At 41.8% G+C, this 19,874-nt stretch overlaps 2 protein-coding genes across 6 annotated transcripts in view; both read right to left on the bottom strand.

The window, feature by feature from the left end:
• Window positions 1–10,866, bottom strand: part of ccdc88b (coiled-coil domain containing 88B) — a 65,520-nt gene extending 54,654 nt beyond the window's left edge. For both annotated transcript variants that reach the window (XM_080464998.1, XM_080464997.1), the window contains exons 1-3: window positions 10,607–10,866; window positions 9,236–9,384; window positions 7,295–7,403 (exon numbers count right to left, since the gene is read on the bottom strand). In XM_080464998.1, coding sequence (XP_080321124.1) covers window positions 7,295–7,403; window positions 9,236–9,384; window positions 10,607–10,666 — 318 coding nt within the window. In that variant the 5' untranslated portion in view covers window positions 10,667–10,866. The remainder of the gene's footprint in view (window positions 1–7,294; window positions 7,404–9,235; window positions 9,385–10,606) is intronic.
• An 893-nt stretch (window positions 10,867–11,759) lies between these two features.
• Window positions 11,760–18,294, bottom strand: rom1b (retinal outer segment membrane protein 1b). 4 transcript variants are annotated; one of them, XM_080466250.1, is made up of 6 exons: window positions 17,682–18,294; window positions 17,373–17,528; window positions 15,956–16,198; window positions 15,212–15,399; window positions 14,514–14,760; window positions 11,760–13,054 (listed from the first exon to the last, which is right to left on the bottom strand). In XM_080466250.1, exons 2-6 carry the CDS (start codon window positions 17,520–17,522, stop codon window positions 12,791–12,793), a joined length of 1,092 nt encoding a protein of 363 aa, XP_080322376.1. In that variant the 5' UTR covers window positions 17,523–17,528; window positions 17,682–18,294; the 3' UTR covers window positions 11,760–12,790. The 4 variants fall into 4 exon arrangements, with proteins under 4 accessions (XP_080322376.1, XP_080322375.1, XP_080322378.1 ...); XM_080466252.1 differs by having other exon boundaries at window positions 11,767–13,054; window positions 15,212–15,312; window positions 17,682–18,178; XM_080466249.1 differs by having other exon boundaries at window positions 17,373–18,262.
• Window positions 18,295–19,874: the final 1,580 nt, after the last annotated feature.

The following is a 19,874-nucleotide window of genomic DNA, read 5'->3' as shown; positions in this document are numbered from 1 at the left end:
ATGGAAAAAGTTAAGTGTAGAAAAATAAATAAATAAACGTGGAGTGATCCGCTGGCAAAGCGAGTCCGTACAACCCGCAGTGTGGATGGAAAAACATCAACGAAAAAGTCAGCTGCGATTTGTGGTGTAAATACAGGAGTCAGGATAGACGCACAACCTTCATTCATGAATGTCAAGACGGCTCAGTGCATTTCATATAAAATATGTGTGTATATAATAAGACACATCTCACTGTATTTAACTGTCTTTACCAGAGATGTTAAACAAACAGCATGCGGGCCAAAACTAACATCTCGCATCGTGAAAAAAAGAATTTACAAACACAACATTAACTTTAATGTTTCAATAAAATTCACTGTGGCTCTTTCTAATTTACTCACTGGGTTTTGCACTGTAAGAGCGGCCGAGACCTGAGTTGAGATTATCGCGGTGATGAGGGAAAGAGCAACCTTATCACTCGCAAAGTGCCATAAGCATCAACGCCAAACTGTAAGGGTGAAATTGTGGAAACATGCAAACTCAACGCTGAAGAAATCATGGAGAGAAGCACTGTGGCAAGACGAGTAGGGTAAAAATAATATTTTGAATGATACAATATTTGAGAATATGTGTTGTTATTTTAACATTTTCCTCTACTTGCAGTATTCCTATTCTAATATTTCACACTTCTCAGGTTTTAAATGAAGATAAATTAAATGTAAACATTGTACATTATATTCATACCTCCTTTAACAGAGAGAAATAGCTGGAGTTTGCATTATTCATTGGCCATTGTGCTATCATTGTTATTGTTGCGGCCCATCAGAGATCACATTGGGCTTTATGGGAGCTGAATTAAAATGAGATTAACACCCGTAGTCTTGACCAACAGTAACAAATCGAAAAAAGAAAACATTAATAAACCTGTAGTAAAAATAAAGTATGTGTTAAGTACTTCTGTTGTTGACTTTGTGGTCAAAACATACGGATCATGCGGGCGGAGGGCAGACGGGTTGAAAATGTCACCGCTGACAGCTTAAGAGACCGTAAAAAAATCACTAACAGCAAACTAAAGGTCACTACAGTTGAGCGAATTATCAGAAACTTTTTTTTTTTCCACTTTAATTTTATTAGGTTTTTCTCATTTTTTTCAACACAAACAGAACATGAAGTTAACGTAACAAGACAGAAATAGGAGATATAGGAAAAAGAAAGAACGAAAGATAAAGAAAGAAAAGTAAAAGCAAAAGGGAAAAGAGAAAGAGGGAAACGAGAAAGAAAAAGGGTAATATCCTGTTGGGAGCTTCATTCTATAATATTCGTTCTTTTGCACAGTTTTCATCTTCTTTGTTGATTTGTCTTGTAATTGTTTGTCACTATGCGGATTCCTGAAAAAAGTCAATTTCTTCCACTTATCTTCTTGTTGTGCTTCTTGTAGTCTTCGTCGATACGTCAGTTTTTCCATTGTGTAGATTGTGTGTATTATGTCTATCCACTGTTCCCGTGTCGGTGGATCCACTTTACCCCAGTTCCTAGTTATAGCTTTTTTTTTTCCAGTTATTAGTGATATTTTAACCAGATATCCATCCCCTGCATGCATGTTGTTTTCCGTTACCCAAATAAAGTACCATCCAGCTCTGAGGAGTGTCGTATCGTAGTATATGTTGCAGTGTTATATGTATAGTTGTCCAAAACATCTGTCTCTTCTGGTAATTCCAAAACATGTGTATATGGTTTGTATTGACTATTCCACATTCTCTCCAACATGGCTGATTGACTTTTGGTCTTGAGTGTAGTAAGAAATCCGATCAGATTTTTCCAGAAGTCCCTCCATGCCCGCGAACTGGTGGACGTTTGGTGCATTTTCCATATATCTAATTATCACAACCTTGAAAATAAATTATTACTGGCAAAGATTATTTCACCACAAATACAATAGATTTGGTTGTCTGATATATAAAAAAAAAATTTATATTCAAAATTTGATTCTCTTCTTTTCTCTCTCTACATACAAATACTCTTCTCTATCCCTCTCTCTGGAAAACTCGTAGAATCTTTGACTCTGGAGGTTTGTGATCTGTGTCTCCTGCCTCCATCAAGTCTGTCTAACTCGGCGTTTGTCTCATGTCGGCTTGTTTGTTTGTTGCTCTCTATCTCTGTCCTCTCCTCTTCTCTCTGACTTCCACCAACACCCAACTGGTGTCAGCAGAACGGTGCCAAGCTCTGAATCCGGTTCTGCGGGAGATTTCCTCCCTGGTGAGGAATTTGTTCTTTCCACCGTTGCCAATGGGTATAGAAGAAAGACGCAGGGCCTTTACACAATTTACTCCTTATTTTGAACAAGTTTTCCATGAATTTCTAATATAAGAGGTTGGTTGTTTCTTTTTGTTTCCCGAAATAGCAGAATTCCCACAGTGTGATCAGCGAGCTTCAGCAAACTGTATTTTGAGTTTGAAGCGCTTGAACAAACCTGCTGGCAGATTCAATCGACTCTGCCTCGAGCTGGACTGCTGACGCCTCCAACAGTCTCCATCCAGAAACCTGGCGTCTCTGGCAGTCACATCAAGTGTCCATCATGTGGCTCAGCAGCGCCGCACTCCGCCTTCTAGTGACAGCACAAGTGCAGCGAGCGATCGTCCAGTTACTTTTCTATTTATTCAGTATTCTATTCTGAAACGGTCGGAACAATCTACTTGTCAATTAAAAAAAAAAAAAAACGTGTCAAAGAGCCGCTCGCTGCTGTTGGCCAGCTCCTCGCCCAACTGCTCTGAAAGCCCGTTTGCACCCTCCTGCAATCCATCAACGCAAAACCACCAGAGTACAGAGGCAAGTCACAATTACAGCTCTCTCTGCTGCAGACTGTAATTTATAAACTGTACGGTGACAACAGCAATGCACCAAGAGACAGGGACTCCCTTCAGCAACTGGCGTGCGCAGCCAACCCTTCCGTTTCTGCTCCTTCAGGGTATGCAGGGTATTCACCGCAGCCCTGAGCTGGTCATCATGCAGCCAGTGGAGGTTGTTTTTTTTTGTCTTACGCCAAACAGCCTCCTGCAGGAGATCAGCCAGAGGAAAAATGATGTAGAAGCTGCTTGTTGTTGTTGGCATGCTAATATCCTTGCTTGGACAATTCGCTGTCTGGCAGCCCAGCCAAGATACATAGCGGGTCTTATTTCCTCAAATCCCCCTTGCACTATATTTTTTACTTCATCATTTGATACAATAATACCACCCTGGCAAAGTGAGAGATTAACAGTACGAGTAGGGGCAATTATGTGTTCTCTGCTGTGATTTCCATGACAGTTCCACTTGAGGTTAATTTTCCAAGGGAGGCGCAGATTTTATCTTTACGACATCATTGCAGAAATGTAAGCCTTTACCCTTCTGTGAGTCCAAAACTCATTATGATATCATGCTATATACAGTCGTCTGAAATCCTGAAGAGACGTCTTCATCAAGCTGCTGGCTTCAGTTGAGGAGAGAATTAATATCCATCTGTAACATTGTCTTTTCCAAATTCTGTCTCCCTACATTATGCTGTTTGGACTGGTGCTGGTTTCATTTTTATCCAGAGACCTGCTTTTTCACTTCTTTTTTTTTTATTAATTTAGTTGAATTATTTATTAGATTATTGGCTCCATGCAAAGCAGATTAGTGGAAACAACATGTATTGGATGTTCATTGGCCTTCCAAATGTCACCGTTTGAGAATGGGTATCTTTTAATGCAGAGGGTCACTAAATTAGTCGTCAAGTGAAATGAACATTTAAAATCCCATTAATAGAAGGTTGGAAAGTGAGAGCTTCATGTTGTGGTATTAAAAGATTTTACATGCAGTGAAAAAGGAAGAATCAATTTTCAACAACAACAAAAGAAAAAAAACACACACACAAAGATAAAGTAGAGCCAAACAGTCAAGAAATAACATAAAATAGTAGAATTAGAACTCGACTAATTCACAATAAAGTAGAACAGATCAGACTGGAAGAGAGCAAAATTCAATTTTTACTAAGGTGTAATTACTGAGTTTTGCTCATGGAAGCCAATATCTTCAGAGGAAGAGGCAAAAAGATCTGAATATAAAAATGTCCAGCTCAGCACAGCAGCAACCTGAAAATGATCCAATAAGAGAATTAAAACATCTCTGATGATCTAAAGCAAAACTGAACTTTTTTATTTCACATGAAAGCAGAATTTATGAGTGTTTGGTCTGGGTTGCATTAGGATAAATGGCTGCACTTCACAGTTTTTCAGCTGAAAAGTAAATAAAATTTGCACTTTACAAACAAAAAAACAAAACCTGTTACAAGGTATCCAGGGCTTCTTTATATGCTGATTAGCTGCAGAATAGCCATACTATAGTGGTGTACGTTCAACATTTAGCTCTACAATATAGCGATGGATTTATAGAGAGCAGAGCTGGCCTGCCTTTACGTAGCTCAGTTGCTTTATTAGAAAAGCAGAGGTCACAGTGGAGAAAATCAAGTCTCTCCAGGCTACAAGCTCCTTCCGTGGTTGAAACCAGACACACCCTTTCCATTGTACTGCACACATTTCCTCACATTGACGCAGTTGCAGCGTGAAAAAAAAACGACAGTGAGAAGTAAAACTGTGACGGCTGTGGAACTAAACGTCCTCAGCAACAGCGGAGGGCAACCTGGAGGTTCTCCAGTACGGACTGATATGAGCTTCCCAATTATCGCCAGCCTCTCGTGCGGCTCTGAGCTTTCAAGGGACATCAGTGACTCACTGAAAATTAGGAAGTGAAACCTCGAAGGCTCGTGTTCCGATGTTGTGCGACGAGCGGGCGCGGCGCATGTTCAGTCCACCTGACTGCTGCTCGCGGGGGCTCTCTCTGCTGAGAACAGAAGCTTTTGAATCATCCCTCCGGGGAAAGAATTGTGTCATTTCCTCAAATGCCACAGGCGGCTGCGACGCGCATTATGAAATGCGTGATCCCGAGGGCTATGTGATAGACTCTTATTCTCATTCCTTCCTCAGCCTCGAACCACGGCTGCACTTCAAAACATTCAGTTTGCCAATCCAACGCACTTCTTCACCCCGTCCTGCCCGACGATGAGGAGGGACACGTTGACGGAGAATGGAAAATTCTGTTTCATTCACCCCTTCACGCAAAACGCTCTGTCACCTCGTGCACACGCTTCAAACTGGTCGCTATACCCCACGGCAAAAAAATATTCATGCGTTAACGCTGATAGTTGAATTTCATCATATCCTGTTTTCTCGACCTCACAGCAACGCGGCCCTCCAGTCCTCCGTCGTCACACCATCCCACGCACCCTCTTTGCCATTTAGTGTGGCCCTAAGTTACATTGCGGAGGAATATTTCAGTGTTTTTGCAGGACTTGCCTTCGCATGATGAGCTGGAAGTCATTTCAGTTCATCCATAAAAATTTTTTTTTTAAAAACCTATTACATGGTTGTTTGTGAAAACTTTGTTGCTCGAGATGATTGAGAGAGTGAATGGAGGCTATTCACAACAGCAGATGGAGCTCGAACCAGAGTCAGGCTGCTTCCAAAAGATTTTATAATTTGTATGATTGTGCCAGAGGTTCGTATCAGTATTTTGTAATGACTCGCTTCCCTGCTGAAATGGTAATTCCAGAGTAAGACACGCTATCAAAATCCCCAATTCAACTCTGGTGATGCTTATATATTAGCTCAACTTCTATAAAAACACATCAAAATTAGTATTTTCACATTTTGCAAACTGCATCGATTTGTGTTTTGTGGAGAATCGGATGAAATTATCAGTATTGCTTCATTAGTCCCATCAATCCTTTGATTTGAAGCAAACATTTTTGCAAATGTCCTTCCATCCATCTTCTATACTGCTTAATCCTGTGTAGATTTTTATGCTACTTTAAGAGATCTCTTCTGCTGACAGTTATAAATGTGATCATATTGGCTGAGTTTCTAAAAACAGATTGGTTATGAAGACAAATGGCGCCTTCACCCCCTGATTAAAAACGTTCCATTCAGCTTGCGGATGGTTAAAAACTCGCCGCTGGTGTCAAAGCCGCTTGGTTGCCCACCTCTGGTCCTAACCAGCTCCCAAAATAACCTACACGACTCGTGACTTTATTTGTGCACGACCAAAGGTAAAGATTTGAGCTTCCGTGTCCTGCACCTTCCAAAAACTACGCTTCAACATGTTTCAGAAACCACCATCGTAACGGCTTTGAAATGTCAGAGACATTTTCTGCCTGCTTGTTACTTTCGAGATAAGAAAGGATTAAGACTCTCCTGCCTGATATATTAGGCAGAGAAACACATCTTCATCCCCTGATAACTTCTGCACGCACAGTCCATTTCTGAGATATGTCACCTGTGTGGGGCAGCTACATCGTCCACATTTACATAGAGACTGCGGTTTAGATGCAGTAAATACTGTACACACACAAAAATGAAGAAACAGCGTTTGTGTAGCAGCGTCAGCAATTCGAAGTCGGGTTTGGCCCGATGAGTTTAGCTATGATTCTTTTTTTCTTTTTCTTTTTTTAAATATCTCACCCTGTTTGGTTTTCCACCACCTCCTCAGGGATAATATCTGGCCCTTTAAATGTTAAATAATCCACCGTGTTCACCACATCCTCTAACTTTACGTGCGTGCCGTTAGAAGCTGGACAGGAAGCACACGGGCAGTTTATCAAAAGCTCCTCAGAAGAAATCGGCTGTCTGCTGGATGTAGAAGCGGGTTGATGAGAGGAGTGAATGTGAAGAAAAGCAGCAGAGCTGCAGGCTACGAAGTCTAACAATGAGCTGTGAGATGAGCTGAGAGATGCTGCAGAGAACAAAGTTAGATGAGCATCCTCTCAGGTTCAACGCCACCGGTTTTATTTTTCACATTGCATGAAGCCATCTGAATGCACTCTGTAGCACACTGACAATTTCACACGTGGATATTTGGTAAAGCTGTCAGGAAAATATTATTTTGCAAGTACTTGAGAGCTATATTTTCCAAATATAATTTCCACATCTTCATCGAGAAGACCGACAGATGGAAATGTGGAGGATTTCTTATTAAGAGTAGCCTCATTATACACATTAAACAAGTCGTTTCCACTAAATTTGATTCGAAGAAAAAAAAAAACGTGATTTAAAATTGAAAATGAAATATAAAAGTGAAATGATACTTGTTTTTTTTTTTTTTTAAATTGTATTCACAATGTTTTGCATGTTCTCGTATCCAAAACTCTACCAGGAATAAAAGTGTCCCACACTCTAATTTAATTGCTTAAGATCTCGTCAAAAACTCCCATCTCACCCTCCTTCACCCCACGACCCTCCCGTACCTGGTAAAAGGCTCTGAGGTGTCGATTCAGGATGGAAAAGTTTTGGACCCTCAGCATGTGGTCGTGTCTGTCGCCGCCGTACAGCTGCTCCACTTTCGGGTTCGGGTCTCTAGACAAACACAGACACAACACAGTTGTCTATTTGCTGCACTGTTCCAACAGTCCAGTGCCATTCCTCGCCAGATGAGAAATTCTTATGCAACAGTGCATTTAGGCAGGGAGTGAATAAAATTTTAATGAGCCCGAGAAGCAGGCGGCGAGAATCCACATGCAATGATTTGTTGAAATAAAACGACTCAGGTCAGTCCAAATTAATCTGCTGTTCAACAAATACAACCAACGTCTCGTCTTTCAGTGAGAGAATAAAAGATAGAGATATAGAATATATATATGTATTCTTTATCTCATATAATATAAGATAAAGAATTCAGAGGCGATGACCAAAACACCAGTACATGTGCAGCATCCTAGTTTACGATTTACAGGAATTTTGAGGGGGGGGGGGGGGGTACATTTATTCCGATCTTTCACACAGACTCCAGAACTATGTGAGGCTTTGGAATGGGTTACACTTAATGCAAGGAGAGAAACACACTCAAAGCCTCACAGCTCTGCAGAGCTGTAGTACGGCGCTGAAACTGCAAATCTGACTTTTACTAGGTTGAACCTTTATTTGTTACCTGGTTTGGCTGATTAGTGAAATTGATTCTTTATTTTCGAAACAAGTAAAACTAGTATTTGTCAAGGAGTGCAGCACTGTGGGCTGCACCGTGGTAGTCGGCAGTCACACTTCACAGAGAATAAAAATCCCCAGTATGAGTTGAGTTTGCATGCTCTCCCTGTGTATGTATTGGTTTTTCTCCCACAGTCTAAAACACGCATTTGATATTAAATGGTGATTCATTCTACTATCGGGGGGTAAATGTGAGAGAGTGTGTGACTGCGTCTGTTGGGTTGACGTTCCATCCAGTCAGCTGGGAATGGACTCCAGTGTCCTGCGAATGTAATTTGTATAAAGTGGTACCGAAGATGGATGGATCAATTGATCGATCGGTACCGATGCTGGCAAAATGATGGAGCTAGACTGTTTCTTTTAGAATGGCTAGGCTAAGTGACATTGTAGTGCTTTTGTCTATTTTTTAAATGGATGTATTAAAGCTGGATACAGCACTGCTAACCTGTGTTTATTCACATTATTAAATTAAAAGGCATATACGGTACATATAATATCGTCACCTCCAACCAGAGATTTTCAGCCTTCATAGAGCTTGAACAACATTTCTCTGTTAAGACTTATTAATGTTTTTTTTATATCATAAAATATTGATATCAACAACTATTGCAATTCACAAACACAATTCTTGTCATACTAGTTAATTGTTTCTCCTGTGAATCTTTTTGAACAAATGCTTATTTGATCGTTTCAGTTTGTTTCTTTATCCTCTTCAGGATCGCTAAAGGTGAAGATACATTAAAGTGTAACTGGCACGCAAAATAAAATCTCTTTTGTTGTTATTTGTGGAAACTAATGCACCAGGCGAGTATTATTTGTGTTTTTTTGTATACTATCCTCTTTGAATATGGTTTCTCGTCGCTAATTGATTCATGAGTACGACACCAGACAACAATCCAGTCAGTTACAATACCTGTCTAAACAACCAGGTTGCACAAATGGAAAAGTTTTAATTGTTGTTGGTTTTTTTTTAATAAAAATGTTAATGTTTCCTTCTCAGTGCTTAATGTCTTCATTGAATTCACAAGTAGCTGAAACATATAATTTTAGATGATTCCACATTTTTAAGTCCTCTTACAAAATCAGCTCTACTCAATTGCACATTGACGGGAAACAGTCAACAAGACGGCACCCCGTGAGCTTTCTCTTTTACAGCATTAATGCAATTCCGCACGGCAATGAAGCAAGAAAATCTTGATCAATCTTACATGACCCTCATGACCTCATTGAGAAAAATCCCATTGGTCAGCCTGAGGTAGCGGTCTCGGGCACTCTTGAGACTTGAGTTGACTTCCATGTACTGACTGTCGAGCGTGACGTCGTCTTCACTCGCCACCATATTCTCAAACAGCTGAACCTGTAAGGGACACACAGAGGGACGGTGTTGCGTGTGTGTGGCTGTAAGTGTCAGCCAACCGACGGACGGAGACGAGGAAGATGGAGGCAAAAAAAAATAGGAGCACGGAGGGAGTGAGAGACGAGGAGGGCGATGCAGAGGGGCGAACATTTTCACACAGGAAGCCACTTGAGTCGGTGCACCTGTCTGAACAGGTGGGATCTGTGCTCGCACACTGGGAAGCACTTCACAGTGACAGGCAGCCAAGCAGGACTGCAGCCAAGGGCTCTCTCTCTCTCTCGCTCTCCCTCTCTCTCGTCTAAGACGAGTCTTGCCAGCACAAACTGCAATATAATGAGGTTTATTCCCACCTGCACCTTCTAAAAGCTCCGCTGTTGGTAAACAGAGTAACAAGCTGGAGTTATCTCGGCCCATAAGGTGAGAGGGGAGCAGCCGGAGACCCTGTGCGACAGGATAAATTGGGTGGCACAGCGGTGATAGTGGTGAAAACGCTCGTGTCAGTGAATAACTGGCCTACTGAAGTGGTATTGAGCAAAAGCAAGAAAAAAAAAAAAAAAACCCAGGCTGTGGCTGTGTCAGCTTCAGGCATCCTGTTGAACCATAACCTCTGACCTCCTTTTTTGGCCCACTAGGTTCTGCAAGCATCCTTCAAGCACATCATTAACACTGCTCGTTGACCAGAAGGGATGGAAATCCCCCAGGGGCTGACGGGTGGTGTGGAAGTCAGCCAGAAATACAGAAACTTACAAATGCAACAGATCCTCGGAGAGACTGTTGCTGTTTTGAAAAGGGTGGAGGTAACCTTGTGTTGTGTTCAGATCAGAAACAAGCACCAAGGACGCGGAAGCTGGTCATTAGGGAGCTGCCAAAAGGAGAAGTGAAGTGTTTGCTTTCCTCTTCACAAAAGGCAGAATCAAGGCTTTTTTTTTTTTTTTTTTAAATCATAATTGTTTATTCAAAGTCTATCTTAAAATGCATATTTATGTGATGAGACGAGGGGAAAGCGGACGGTTCCAGAAGTTATTATAAGTAAAATATTTCTGACTGGAAATAATATGGAGCTTAAAAACAGAGCAGGGCCATTTTTTTCTTCTTCTTCTTCTTTTTTTAACGCAATTTCTACACCATCCTCCAGTTTTACCTTCCTTTCTCTCCGTGTATCTGTGAATGACCTTTTTTTTCTCTCTCTCTAACTCGAAGTGATAAATGGCAAATGACGTACCCATTGCGCCAACGCACTTTCCATGAATTCCTCTATTATCTCCTTAATGTTGGACTCCATTGTTGTGTTTCGAGGGCTGCGAGACGCGACAGCATCGAGCTAATTAAAAGAATATTATCGAATGTGTGTATGACAGACGATCCATCTTGAAGTGAAGTAGTCTGACATTAGTGCGGCCCTTCCACCCCCTCCCTCTCTCTCCCCCCTCCTCTTCCTCCTCCCTCCCTCTTCCTCTCACTATGACAGTTTCATTGCAAACCACACTTCTTTTTTTTTTCTTTTTTTTTAAACACACGTGCTGCATCGTTGCTTTTAAACACACCCTCCACACGTCACATACACGGACATCCTCTCTAAACCTTTTAGATCTAAAAAATATTAAAGAAGCAGTGACCCTTGAATGTATTTTTGCAGAATTGTATCATCTGGATTCAAACAGTGGAAACACGTGTCCTCCCCCCCTCCCTGGAAACAACAAATACATTATTGTGTTTTGTTCTCGGAATCTTCTCCTTGTTTTGCCTGAAACTTTGCTTGATGAATTAATTAAAGTCGTCAGAAATGTGGTGTTTGTTTATGAAGGCTTTAAGGTTCCAGGGGCTTTGCAAAGAGTGACCTCTGGTGGTTTAGAAGAGAAATTCCTACTTTCCGTCCATCTGTAATGCTGGAATCGATCCCTGACGCGGGGTGCACCCTGGACAGGTGGCAAGGCCATCACAGGGCAAACACAGAGAGACAGACAATCATGCATCCTCGTATTCACACCTACAGGCGCTTTAAAGTGGCCACTCAGGCTCAAACACATGTTTCAGACTGTGCCACTGAACCAGGGGGTATATGGGGGGAATATTATGTATGAAAACCACGCAATGCAATCCCAATCTAATTGCAATGTTAAAAAAACACACACACACATATGCATGTGAAATCAATCTGAATGAAAGTGTGATTTCAAAAAAAAGTGAAATTTCCTTTTTGTTTGTTTTCATGTTTTCAAGCCTGCTGTGTTATAATTTGAGTTATTGGTAGTAGTTTTAAAGGCCTCACAATTAAATCAAGCTTTCAAGCTCTCTCCTTTGCTACTTGTGTTTTACCAGTTAAAAAAAAGACTTTCTGCTTCTGTTTGTTTTGGGAATCAAATGAGACATCCATTGAGTTATTCTGTGATAGAGTTTTATTCAAGAAGAAAAATGCACACATTTGGATATAATCTGTAGCTAGGACACATCACCACGTATAGATTGTGCATAAATAGAAAAAAAAAAAAACATTTAATAACTGCTGTGCTTCATAAAATACTTTCTTGTGTGTGTATCAGTGTGCTGTTTCTGCTCCCGTGTGTCAGAGTGCATTCCTGTGGGCTGATACTGCTTGTGCAGCAGTGCTGGGATTAACCACTCCAGGATTATCAGATTGTTTCAGAGCTGCCAGAATAGACACGATGACAGCTTCATATAGGGCAACCCACACACACACACACACACACACACATATGCACGTATACACACGAACACACATTCTTAATCCAACTCCTTGCTGAACCCAGATAACCCGTTTAACGCGTTTCTTTCATATTGCACGTACAAAAGGAAACCGACACTACAAAGCAGTTAAAAACTTCTACTTTTAATATATAATTCATGTGCATTGCCAGTTTAACAGGTTTCTGAAGCATTTCATTGCAGTTTGGGACAAACTTCTACAGCTCTGAGACGAGCGATACAGTGTATTCGGGATGGACTTCAGCATCATGTAATTGACACATTGCCAAAAATAATAAAAATGTCAACAACAAAAAAAACTGATAAATAAAATTTTATGAGTTGAAGCTACACCTGTTTGAACTGCACGTACTTTCTTCTAAATACAACAAACAGTACTACACATCTCCAGAACAGATTTTCTGATGGTTACATGTTGGTGAGGTCCTGCACAGAGGAGATGTTCATTCTTGGGTCTGTGCGGAGCTCAGTAAGATTCCTTATGTGTTGCCCTGTTTTGGTGGTGTACAAGGGATCTGCGGCTGCTGCATTGGTGGAGCATAAATCAAGCCTAATGTGTCAAAACCCAACAGGTTCTCCTAGCTGCCACCCCTCGACTCGCACCTCCGAGAACAACACCCCAGACACCCCCATCCCCCCTGCATCCCTTCCTCCTCAGCTGATATTTGATTATCATTTCACTTTAGCTGGCAGGAGTAGGAGTAGCAGCCTTCTCCGTGGCGTTATCGCCCTTCTCTCCATCTGCAGCCTCAGTGGACTCTTCAGCGGCCGCGGGGTCAACCTGGGCAAATTTCGCCATGGCGAGGACCGTGGCTTTGACGTCCTCAAAGGTTGCCTTCAAACCTTTCTCCAGGATGTAACCCTCGCTTTCATCCTCCGGGTTCTCCAGTGCCATGGCTCCTTCCACAGCCGTCTGCAGGTACCGCAGGCTCAGAAGCACCGACATCTGGGTAGAAAACAAGAAGCAAGGATGGTGTTATAACTGGGCCTGAAATCTGTGTTCACAGATTGTTTATCACCCAATCAGATGGGCGAATGGGGCTTCATATGCTCACAAAAACTGACGCCTCAAGAGAAACATCAATTTTGTTATATCACCAATTTATAAACTGTGATAAACAAGCCATGAAGTACTGACACAGCCGCAGAATTACTTGTTGGCATCTCCTTCACAGCCTCACCCGCCATAACTAATGTGGAATTTTTTTTTTTTTTACCATCTTGTAGATGTTTTCAGTTTGTGCATACTGTGTGAGTCACATTTAAACCAAATGTTAATTTCATTGAGATGAATAATTGAGCTTTTCTTATGATTATTTACTTCAGCTATGAAGAACTAAACAAGGTCACAACAGATGATTTTTAACTTTTCACTCTAAGATTGCAATAAAAAAAGCTGACCTGAAGACTCATACTGAGTCACCAATTATTATTAAAGTATTCACACTGAAATCTGTGAGTTTATGTCTTATCCATCCATCATCTTCTACGTACGCTTGATCCATTTTAGGGTTGTGAGGGTGAGTATTTCCCCTTTTTTTCACTATTTTCAGTATATTTTCAGGTCCCATTTCAAATATCTAGGCTGAATCCATGAATCCCAAGTTCTTACCCAAAACACTACAAACTTTTAACACTATGACGTTTACTTTTATAAAGTTCTTGGTAAACAAAAGGCACTATTCCACTCATCGGCTCAATAATGGCATACTTTCATCAGATCCCTCACTCAAAATGGATTAACAATGTGTTTCTCCCAACTTTAATATCCACATGATGAAGACTAGATAATGCTGGACTCTTAATGAAATAGCGACTCGAGAACAATAACACATTGCTGTCAGTGCCAAAAAACTATTATATCTCCTGCTTTGTTATCACTCTCTGTCTTGGATGTTGAGCAGCATTATATGAGGCGTATTTTGGCAAAGAACTCAGACTTGCAGTTAAAAACACACAGAAGATTGAGATGACACAGCTCAGCTTGACGTCTACTGGCACAACACCCAGCTGCTGCATTCAGAATGTATGGATTGTGTGATTTGCTGCGGGGCTGCATGTAACGATGTTCTGTGAAACATGTATGCGATCGTCCTGTTCATGCTCGGGGGTTGTCTTTGTCAGTCGAAGGGAAAGCAGCACTGTCAATACTGTTATTGTTGCAAAAAGACAAAAGTGCATGTTTAATTAAAGAGGGAAAAGAAAAATCAATGGAAGTCTGGGAAATGTTCTTTCTTTCTGTTGTCATGGCACACTGTGCGTCAGTAGACAAGCTTCATTTAAATTCTGCACTCTTGCTGTACGTGGAGGGGGCGGGGTGACTTCAGGACGACTGTGGAAAACGTGCGCCCACACCGTCCATGGTGAAGGAGACGGAATAGTTAGAGTGTATTCAAGTACCCCACCTGTATCAAGATGACTGACAGCACACCAGGACCAGTTGAGTTCATCAGCTCCATGTAGTAGTCAGTCAGAGCCTCCCTGCAGCCGCGGTTGTACAGGTTGAGCTCGTCTGCCTGGTAGTCGTAGTTGAAGTGGGCACTGTTATCTGTCAGGTGGTACTGGAGGCAGGGCCGAGGTGAGGCGGGGTTACAGCAGCTGTAGGGAACACCATCCAGCAGGTAGCGGCCATCCACGTTGCTCCGGATGCGGCTGGAGGTGGAAAAGGGGACAATCGGGACAGGCGTGAAAGCCAGCAATACAAAGCGATGAGAGTCAGAAAGCAGGTGAAGCTTTGACTTTCACCTGGCTGCAGATTTACTTCAAAACACGTGTCCTCATGTCACAACCTTTCTGTTTACTCATTCCTTTTCACTTTATTCATCTGTGACCAACCTTTCTATCCATGCCTGTTGTTCTCTTTCACAGTAAAGGCCAAATCTATTTTTAATACAGTCTTCCTCTTCCCTTCGCATCATTATTTTCAGTCCCTCTTCCTTTAAATTTTTTCCTATAACACATTATTTGACCTTTCTAGATGCAATGTCTGCTCATTTATCACCAACATTCTTTCTCCTTCTCCATCAGTACACTTTCAGTTTGTTTTCCACCTCACATTCCTACATCCTATTAACCTCTCCACCTTTTGTCATCATTCACTCACTCCTTGACGTCCTTGGAGGTGAAGTCCAGGAATCTGTTGCTGACCCACTGCACCTCGAACCAGTCCTTGAAGTTGTTGTTCCCGCAGCAGCGAAACGCCATCTGCAGACGATCAATGGTCTCTTTTTGAAAGCAGCGGCCAGGTACATCTGTGTCCTTGTAGAAGCGGATACCATTCCTCAAGCCCACCTTGCGTTGAAAAGACAAAAATTGAGAAAGGGGAGCAGTTTTATCTGATGTTTTTGAGACTGATACTGATACTGATACTAGTGCCGCCTGTGTTGAAACAGCAAATGTTCTCTGATGAAACCTGTTCACAGATTGATTTAGACAGTTTTCAGTGTAAACTGACAGAGGTTTTTAATGGTGCTTAAATTCCTGTTAAATCCTTGTTCACTCAAAGATGTAAATAAAGTTAATTATCTTGGGGAAATGATGAAAGCTTGATTCGCTACCTGTGATGAGTATTTCTAATGTTTTGAAATATGAATTAATAGTAAAGTAAATTGGATTTGGTCTACATGGCGATTGTAGCTTCCTCTGAATGTGGCCACGTTTCGGCCTACATCTTACACAGCCGCCTGACTCATTCAGCCGCAGCACCTGAGACTGAACATCTTTTGTCTTGTGTTTTCTTCGGGAAAGATGTTCTTGACACGGATGTCTTCTTATAGACCCAAACTCACACCAACTGTATCACTTGACCTGTCCTCGTTGAAATTATAAAATGGCCCTGTGAGCCAACCTTCAAAGACTCCTCCAGGCGTCCCTGCAAGGCGTAGCTGAGCACCACCACGGAGAACAGCAGGCAGCAGAGCAGGGCAGCGCCGGCAAACCAGGCCAGCAGGAGCACTTTCCAACGGGGGAAGCGGCTCGCATCCAAGGAATCCTGACATACTCGACTGGCAATCCAGTTGGTGCCAATGGAAGCCAAGCCCACCATCATCAGGATGTTGGGCACTGTGTGGATCTCTGTGTTATCCATCACCTTGAGAAAAAGAAGAGACTGTCAAAGATCACAGTTGCCACAAAAGCTGAGGCCAACTGCGGTTCACTTTGTAATTTCCTCTACACACTTCAGCAGGTAATAATCACACATTCAATTAGCCTTATCTGTTCAAAAAATGACCTTGGCAGGCAAGAGATTCAATTTGCTGCTGATATGCTGGACGCAACAACTATATCGCAATATGATGATAAATTTAATTCATTGCTCCTGTTACACCAAAAGTCAATTATGGACTGAGTTTGTTATTGGCTGAGCCTTTTGCCTCCTGCCAGCCACAGAAGAACCTTCGGCCAATTGTTGTTTTAATATTATGTTTAGAAAATCTACAATTAAGGCTGTCAGCCTGGAGCATTTATACAGATACTCTTAGACTTTGGATGCCATTGAGAAGAAGTCATCTCTTTGCCATGAAAGGAAATCTGAATTTTCAACTATAAAAGTGCAATAAAGTGGAACAAAGCTGTGTAAATAATGAAACTGGTCTGCTGAGTGGAGGAGGATTAAGCCTTTGTGAATCATTCTTTAAGGTCCTTTAGCTTCTTCTTCACTGATCACAGAGCAAGTGTTGCTTTTATTTGAATATTTGTACAATTCTTTATCATCTTTTCAGTTGTTGCAGTACTACCATAAAAAAACAAACCCTGTCACTCCAATTGTCAATCAATAAGTATTGAAAGGCTTGTGTGCAATGCCTGCAGCTGTCCTGTGTCAACAACATAGATCAATCCTACCAACTTATCCAAATCTATCACTGATCGATCAAACACCAAACAGCCTCATACAAGCGCTCCAACCACCTCAACCCACATTCAGTCTACCACTCAGGATTTTGAAGTGTAGATGCAGATCTTGGTAGGATTTATTTTTAAGCAGAGTGCACCCACCCGGCTTGACATGCGAGATGTGTACGTTTGCATTTGTATTTTGTGTGTGTTTGTATTTGTGGATGGAACTCCCCAGCTAAGTCTGGATAAAAAGCACAGATAAGCCACAGCACGGCAGATTAAGTAAACATCTGAAAGCAAAGGCAAAAGTCTGAGCGCATAATCATATGTTTGTTCAATGCTGAATAAATTCATGCACTGTCTTTAGCTTGGAGTGACTCTGGTTGACATTGTATTTCTAGCGAATGTTTGCATCCAGGTCTCTGTACCTCGGCCCTCCGAAGCAGCTCTGTCTTGAGGTAGACGCCCAGAAAAAAGATGAAGGCCCCGCACATGACTGCCACCCAGGACAGCAGCCACAGGCCTTGTGCCAGATGCACCCGCCTCTGCTGGGTGAACTTCATCTTCAGCAGCGCCATGGCTCACTATCATGCACCAGTCGGCACAAAGACAGAAAGAAAAATGTCAGAAGAGTATGAGATCTGGACCGAGGAGGATGGCGTGAACTTTAGTGGAAAACTGAGTCTATCCAGATGTGGCCAGCAGCATGTAAAGAGAGAAAACCCAACAGAGCTCACAAGAATCGGGTCTCAGTGTTGCAAGGCTTGTCCTGCTGGCGTGGTCAGTGGTCGGTTCAGGCCTTATTGTTTGGTGAGTTATTAGCAGGTTGAGCTCATCTAAGTTGTTCCAGGTGGAGAGGATAAGCAGGTAAGATCCCTGGGATGGTAAAGGACACAGTCGACCTCAGCAGATTAATCCAAAAGCTTTTACTTGGATGGTGAAATTGTCCCAAAAGGATTCTTTGTATTCCAAACCAGTGTAGTGAAACCACAGGAAAAAGGAAAAAAAAAGAAAGAAGTGGTAACACCGAGGATGATGATATTCCTTTTTCCAGAAATGGCAGGTTTTTTCCTCAAGCGGATGGTCGTCACGGCAGTCGTCTCCCCTTCAAATTAAAAACCAACAATTTCCTCCTCTTGATCTGATGTTGTCTTTTGATGGCGCCCCTCTGGGTCTCTGTGCCCCCCTAAACCGCTGTACCCATGGTTGGAGGACACAGGGACTGGCCAAAGTCGAGAGTTTGGAACCCTAATCCCCCAACAGAGTACTTGGGATCCTATTAAAGCTCCAGGGCCAATGGAAAAGCAGGCCAGTGTCTGATCAGCAAACTTGTTCTGATGGACATAAAGAGTGGGAGGACCTATGGGACTGTTATGACAGTTATGGGACTTACCTGAAACCTGTCAACACACAAATGGATGAGAAACAGAGGAAGCGCATTGCTTATTGCTTAGTGACATTAAAATCCATATCACGAGAACCTTATTGTTTTGTCCATATAGTTCAATGCTTTATTGACTATTTGAGGAAAAATATGGAATGCAGGCAGAGAAGTTCAGGCGATTCGAAACAGTGAACCACAGATTTATTAGTTGAGCCTTGTTTTCTAACACTTGACTGACTGCGAGTTCTGAGGAAAAACGAATCGGTTTGCATACCTCAACTCAACTCCGAATTTAAGCTAAAAAAACAAAGAAAAGAAAACCTGCAATCAAATATTTCCAAAGCTTGACAATCACCTCCCAAACCTGTTATGAATAGCATTGGAGTTGTGTCTGGATGTTGGATTATCTTGACGGGCGCCCACTCATACATTTCCACTGGTTTAAACTGGAAATTAGTTTGCATCCAATTAGTTTGTTAAGTAACTATTTTGGGTGAGGCTCGTTCATGCAAATTGAAAGTAAGGCAAGAGTGATGCGTGTAGGGGATTATGAATACAGCGCAGTAGGCAGCGAGGCTGGTGGAGTTTGATCAATTGGATTAAACTGTTGTCATAAGTATTTATGACAGCTTGGATCAGGGCTGCGGATGAAGCACGCCTCATGATACCACCTCGTTTTAACGGATAAGTCGTCATACCTGAAAACTGTCCGATAATGTTGCTTCAACCACAGCGACAGAGAGGTTTCCAGTTTGGGTTTTAATATAGTGACACTTTTCAATCGAGAAATCAAACCTGTGTAGACCTGGAGTGGTGGAGGTTGGCAGGCTGGTTGTAGCTTTCTTCTTCTTCTCTTCTCTTTCTGTTGCCGCTGTGTCACTGGAGAAGAATTTAATTTGCATCCCATTGCTTTTGTCAGTGTTCAGAATGATGAGAATACTGCAAATGACATTCTGACAACTGAGTACTATTTAGGAAAATGAATATCAAATCAAATCTTGACTCGTTATTTGTTATGTTTGTTGTAAATGTGAAGAGCTGCACAGCTGCTGTCTCACTGTCCTGCTTCCTCAACGCCTGCCCAGTGCTATTTAGATTAACTACTGTTTACTGGTGAAAATGTCTCAGTAGTCCTGGAGAATCTCTTTTCTCCGGACAAAACATGAAATATCTCCTACTTGCAAACAAGAGGCATTCGCGAGTCCCGACCCTAAAATAAACATTAATTCTTTTCTTTCGAGTTGTTTACTATCTTCTTATCATTTGTTATTAGTCCTAAAATTTGTGAGATCGATGATCGGATCACAGTCAGTTGAAAATGCCCTGACTGATTAACTCAAAAACACCAAATGACACGTGTGTACCACAATTTAACTCACTGAACGTGTAAAAAAGTCATAATATTGCTAAGCTGTCAACAATGTGTGCTGACCGAACAATTTCCATTAACTCATTGCTTGTTAAATAGTGTTGAAACCTTAACCACGATTAGGCACTACAGTAAGAGAGACAAAAACAACAAGTAATGTAATGTATTTAAGCTCCA

This window comes from Lipophrys pholis (assembly GCF_963383615.2).
Source record: "Lipophrys pholis genome assembly, chromosome: 6".
NCBI lineage: Eukaryota > Metazoa > Chordata > Actinopteri > Blenniiformes > Blenniidae > Lipophrys > Lipophrys pholis.
Note: the sequence above shows the minus strand (reverse complement) of the source record. Positions and strands in the feature narration are given on the sequence as shown.

Coding starts and splice junctions, on each gene's coding strand:
- rom1b (XM_080466250.1), bottom strand. CDS start 17,522: ATGGCGCTGCTGAAGATGAAGTTCACCCAGCAGAGGCGGGTGCATCTG. Junction 15,400..15,955: donor GCCTGGAGGAGTCTTTGAAG/GTTGGCTCACAG, acceptor TTTCAACGCAAG/GTGGGCTTGAGGAATGGTAT. Junction 14,761..15,211: donor ACCTCCAAGGACGTCAAGGA/GTGAGTGAATGA, acceptor TTCCACCTCCAG/CCGCATCCGGAGCAACGTGG.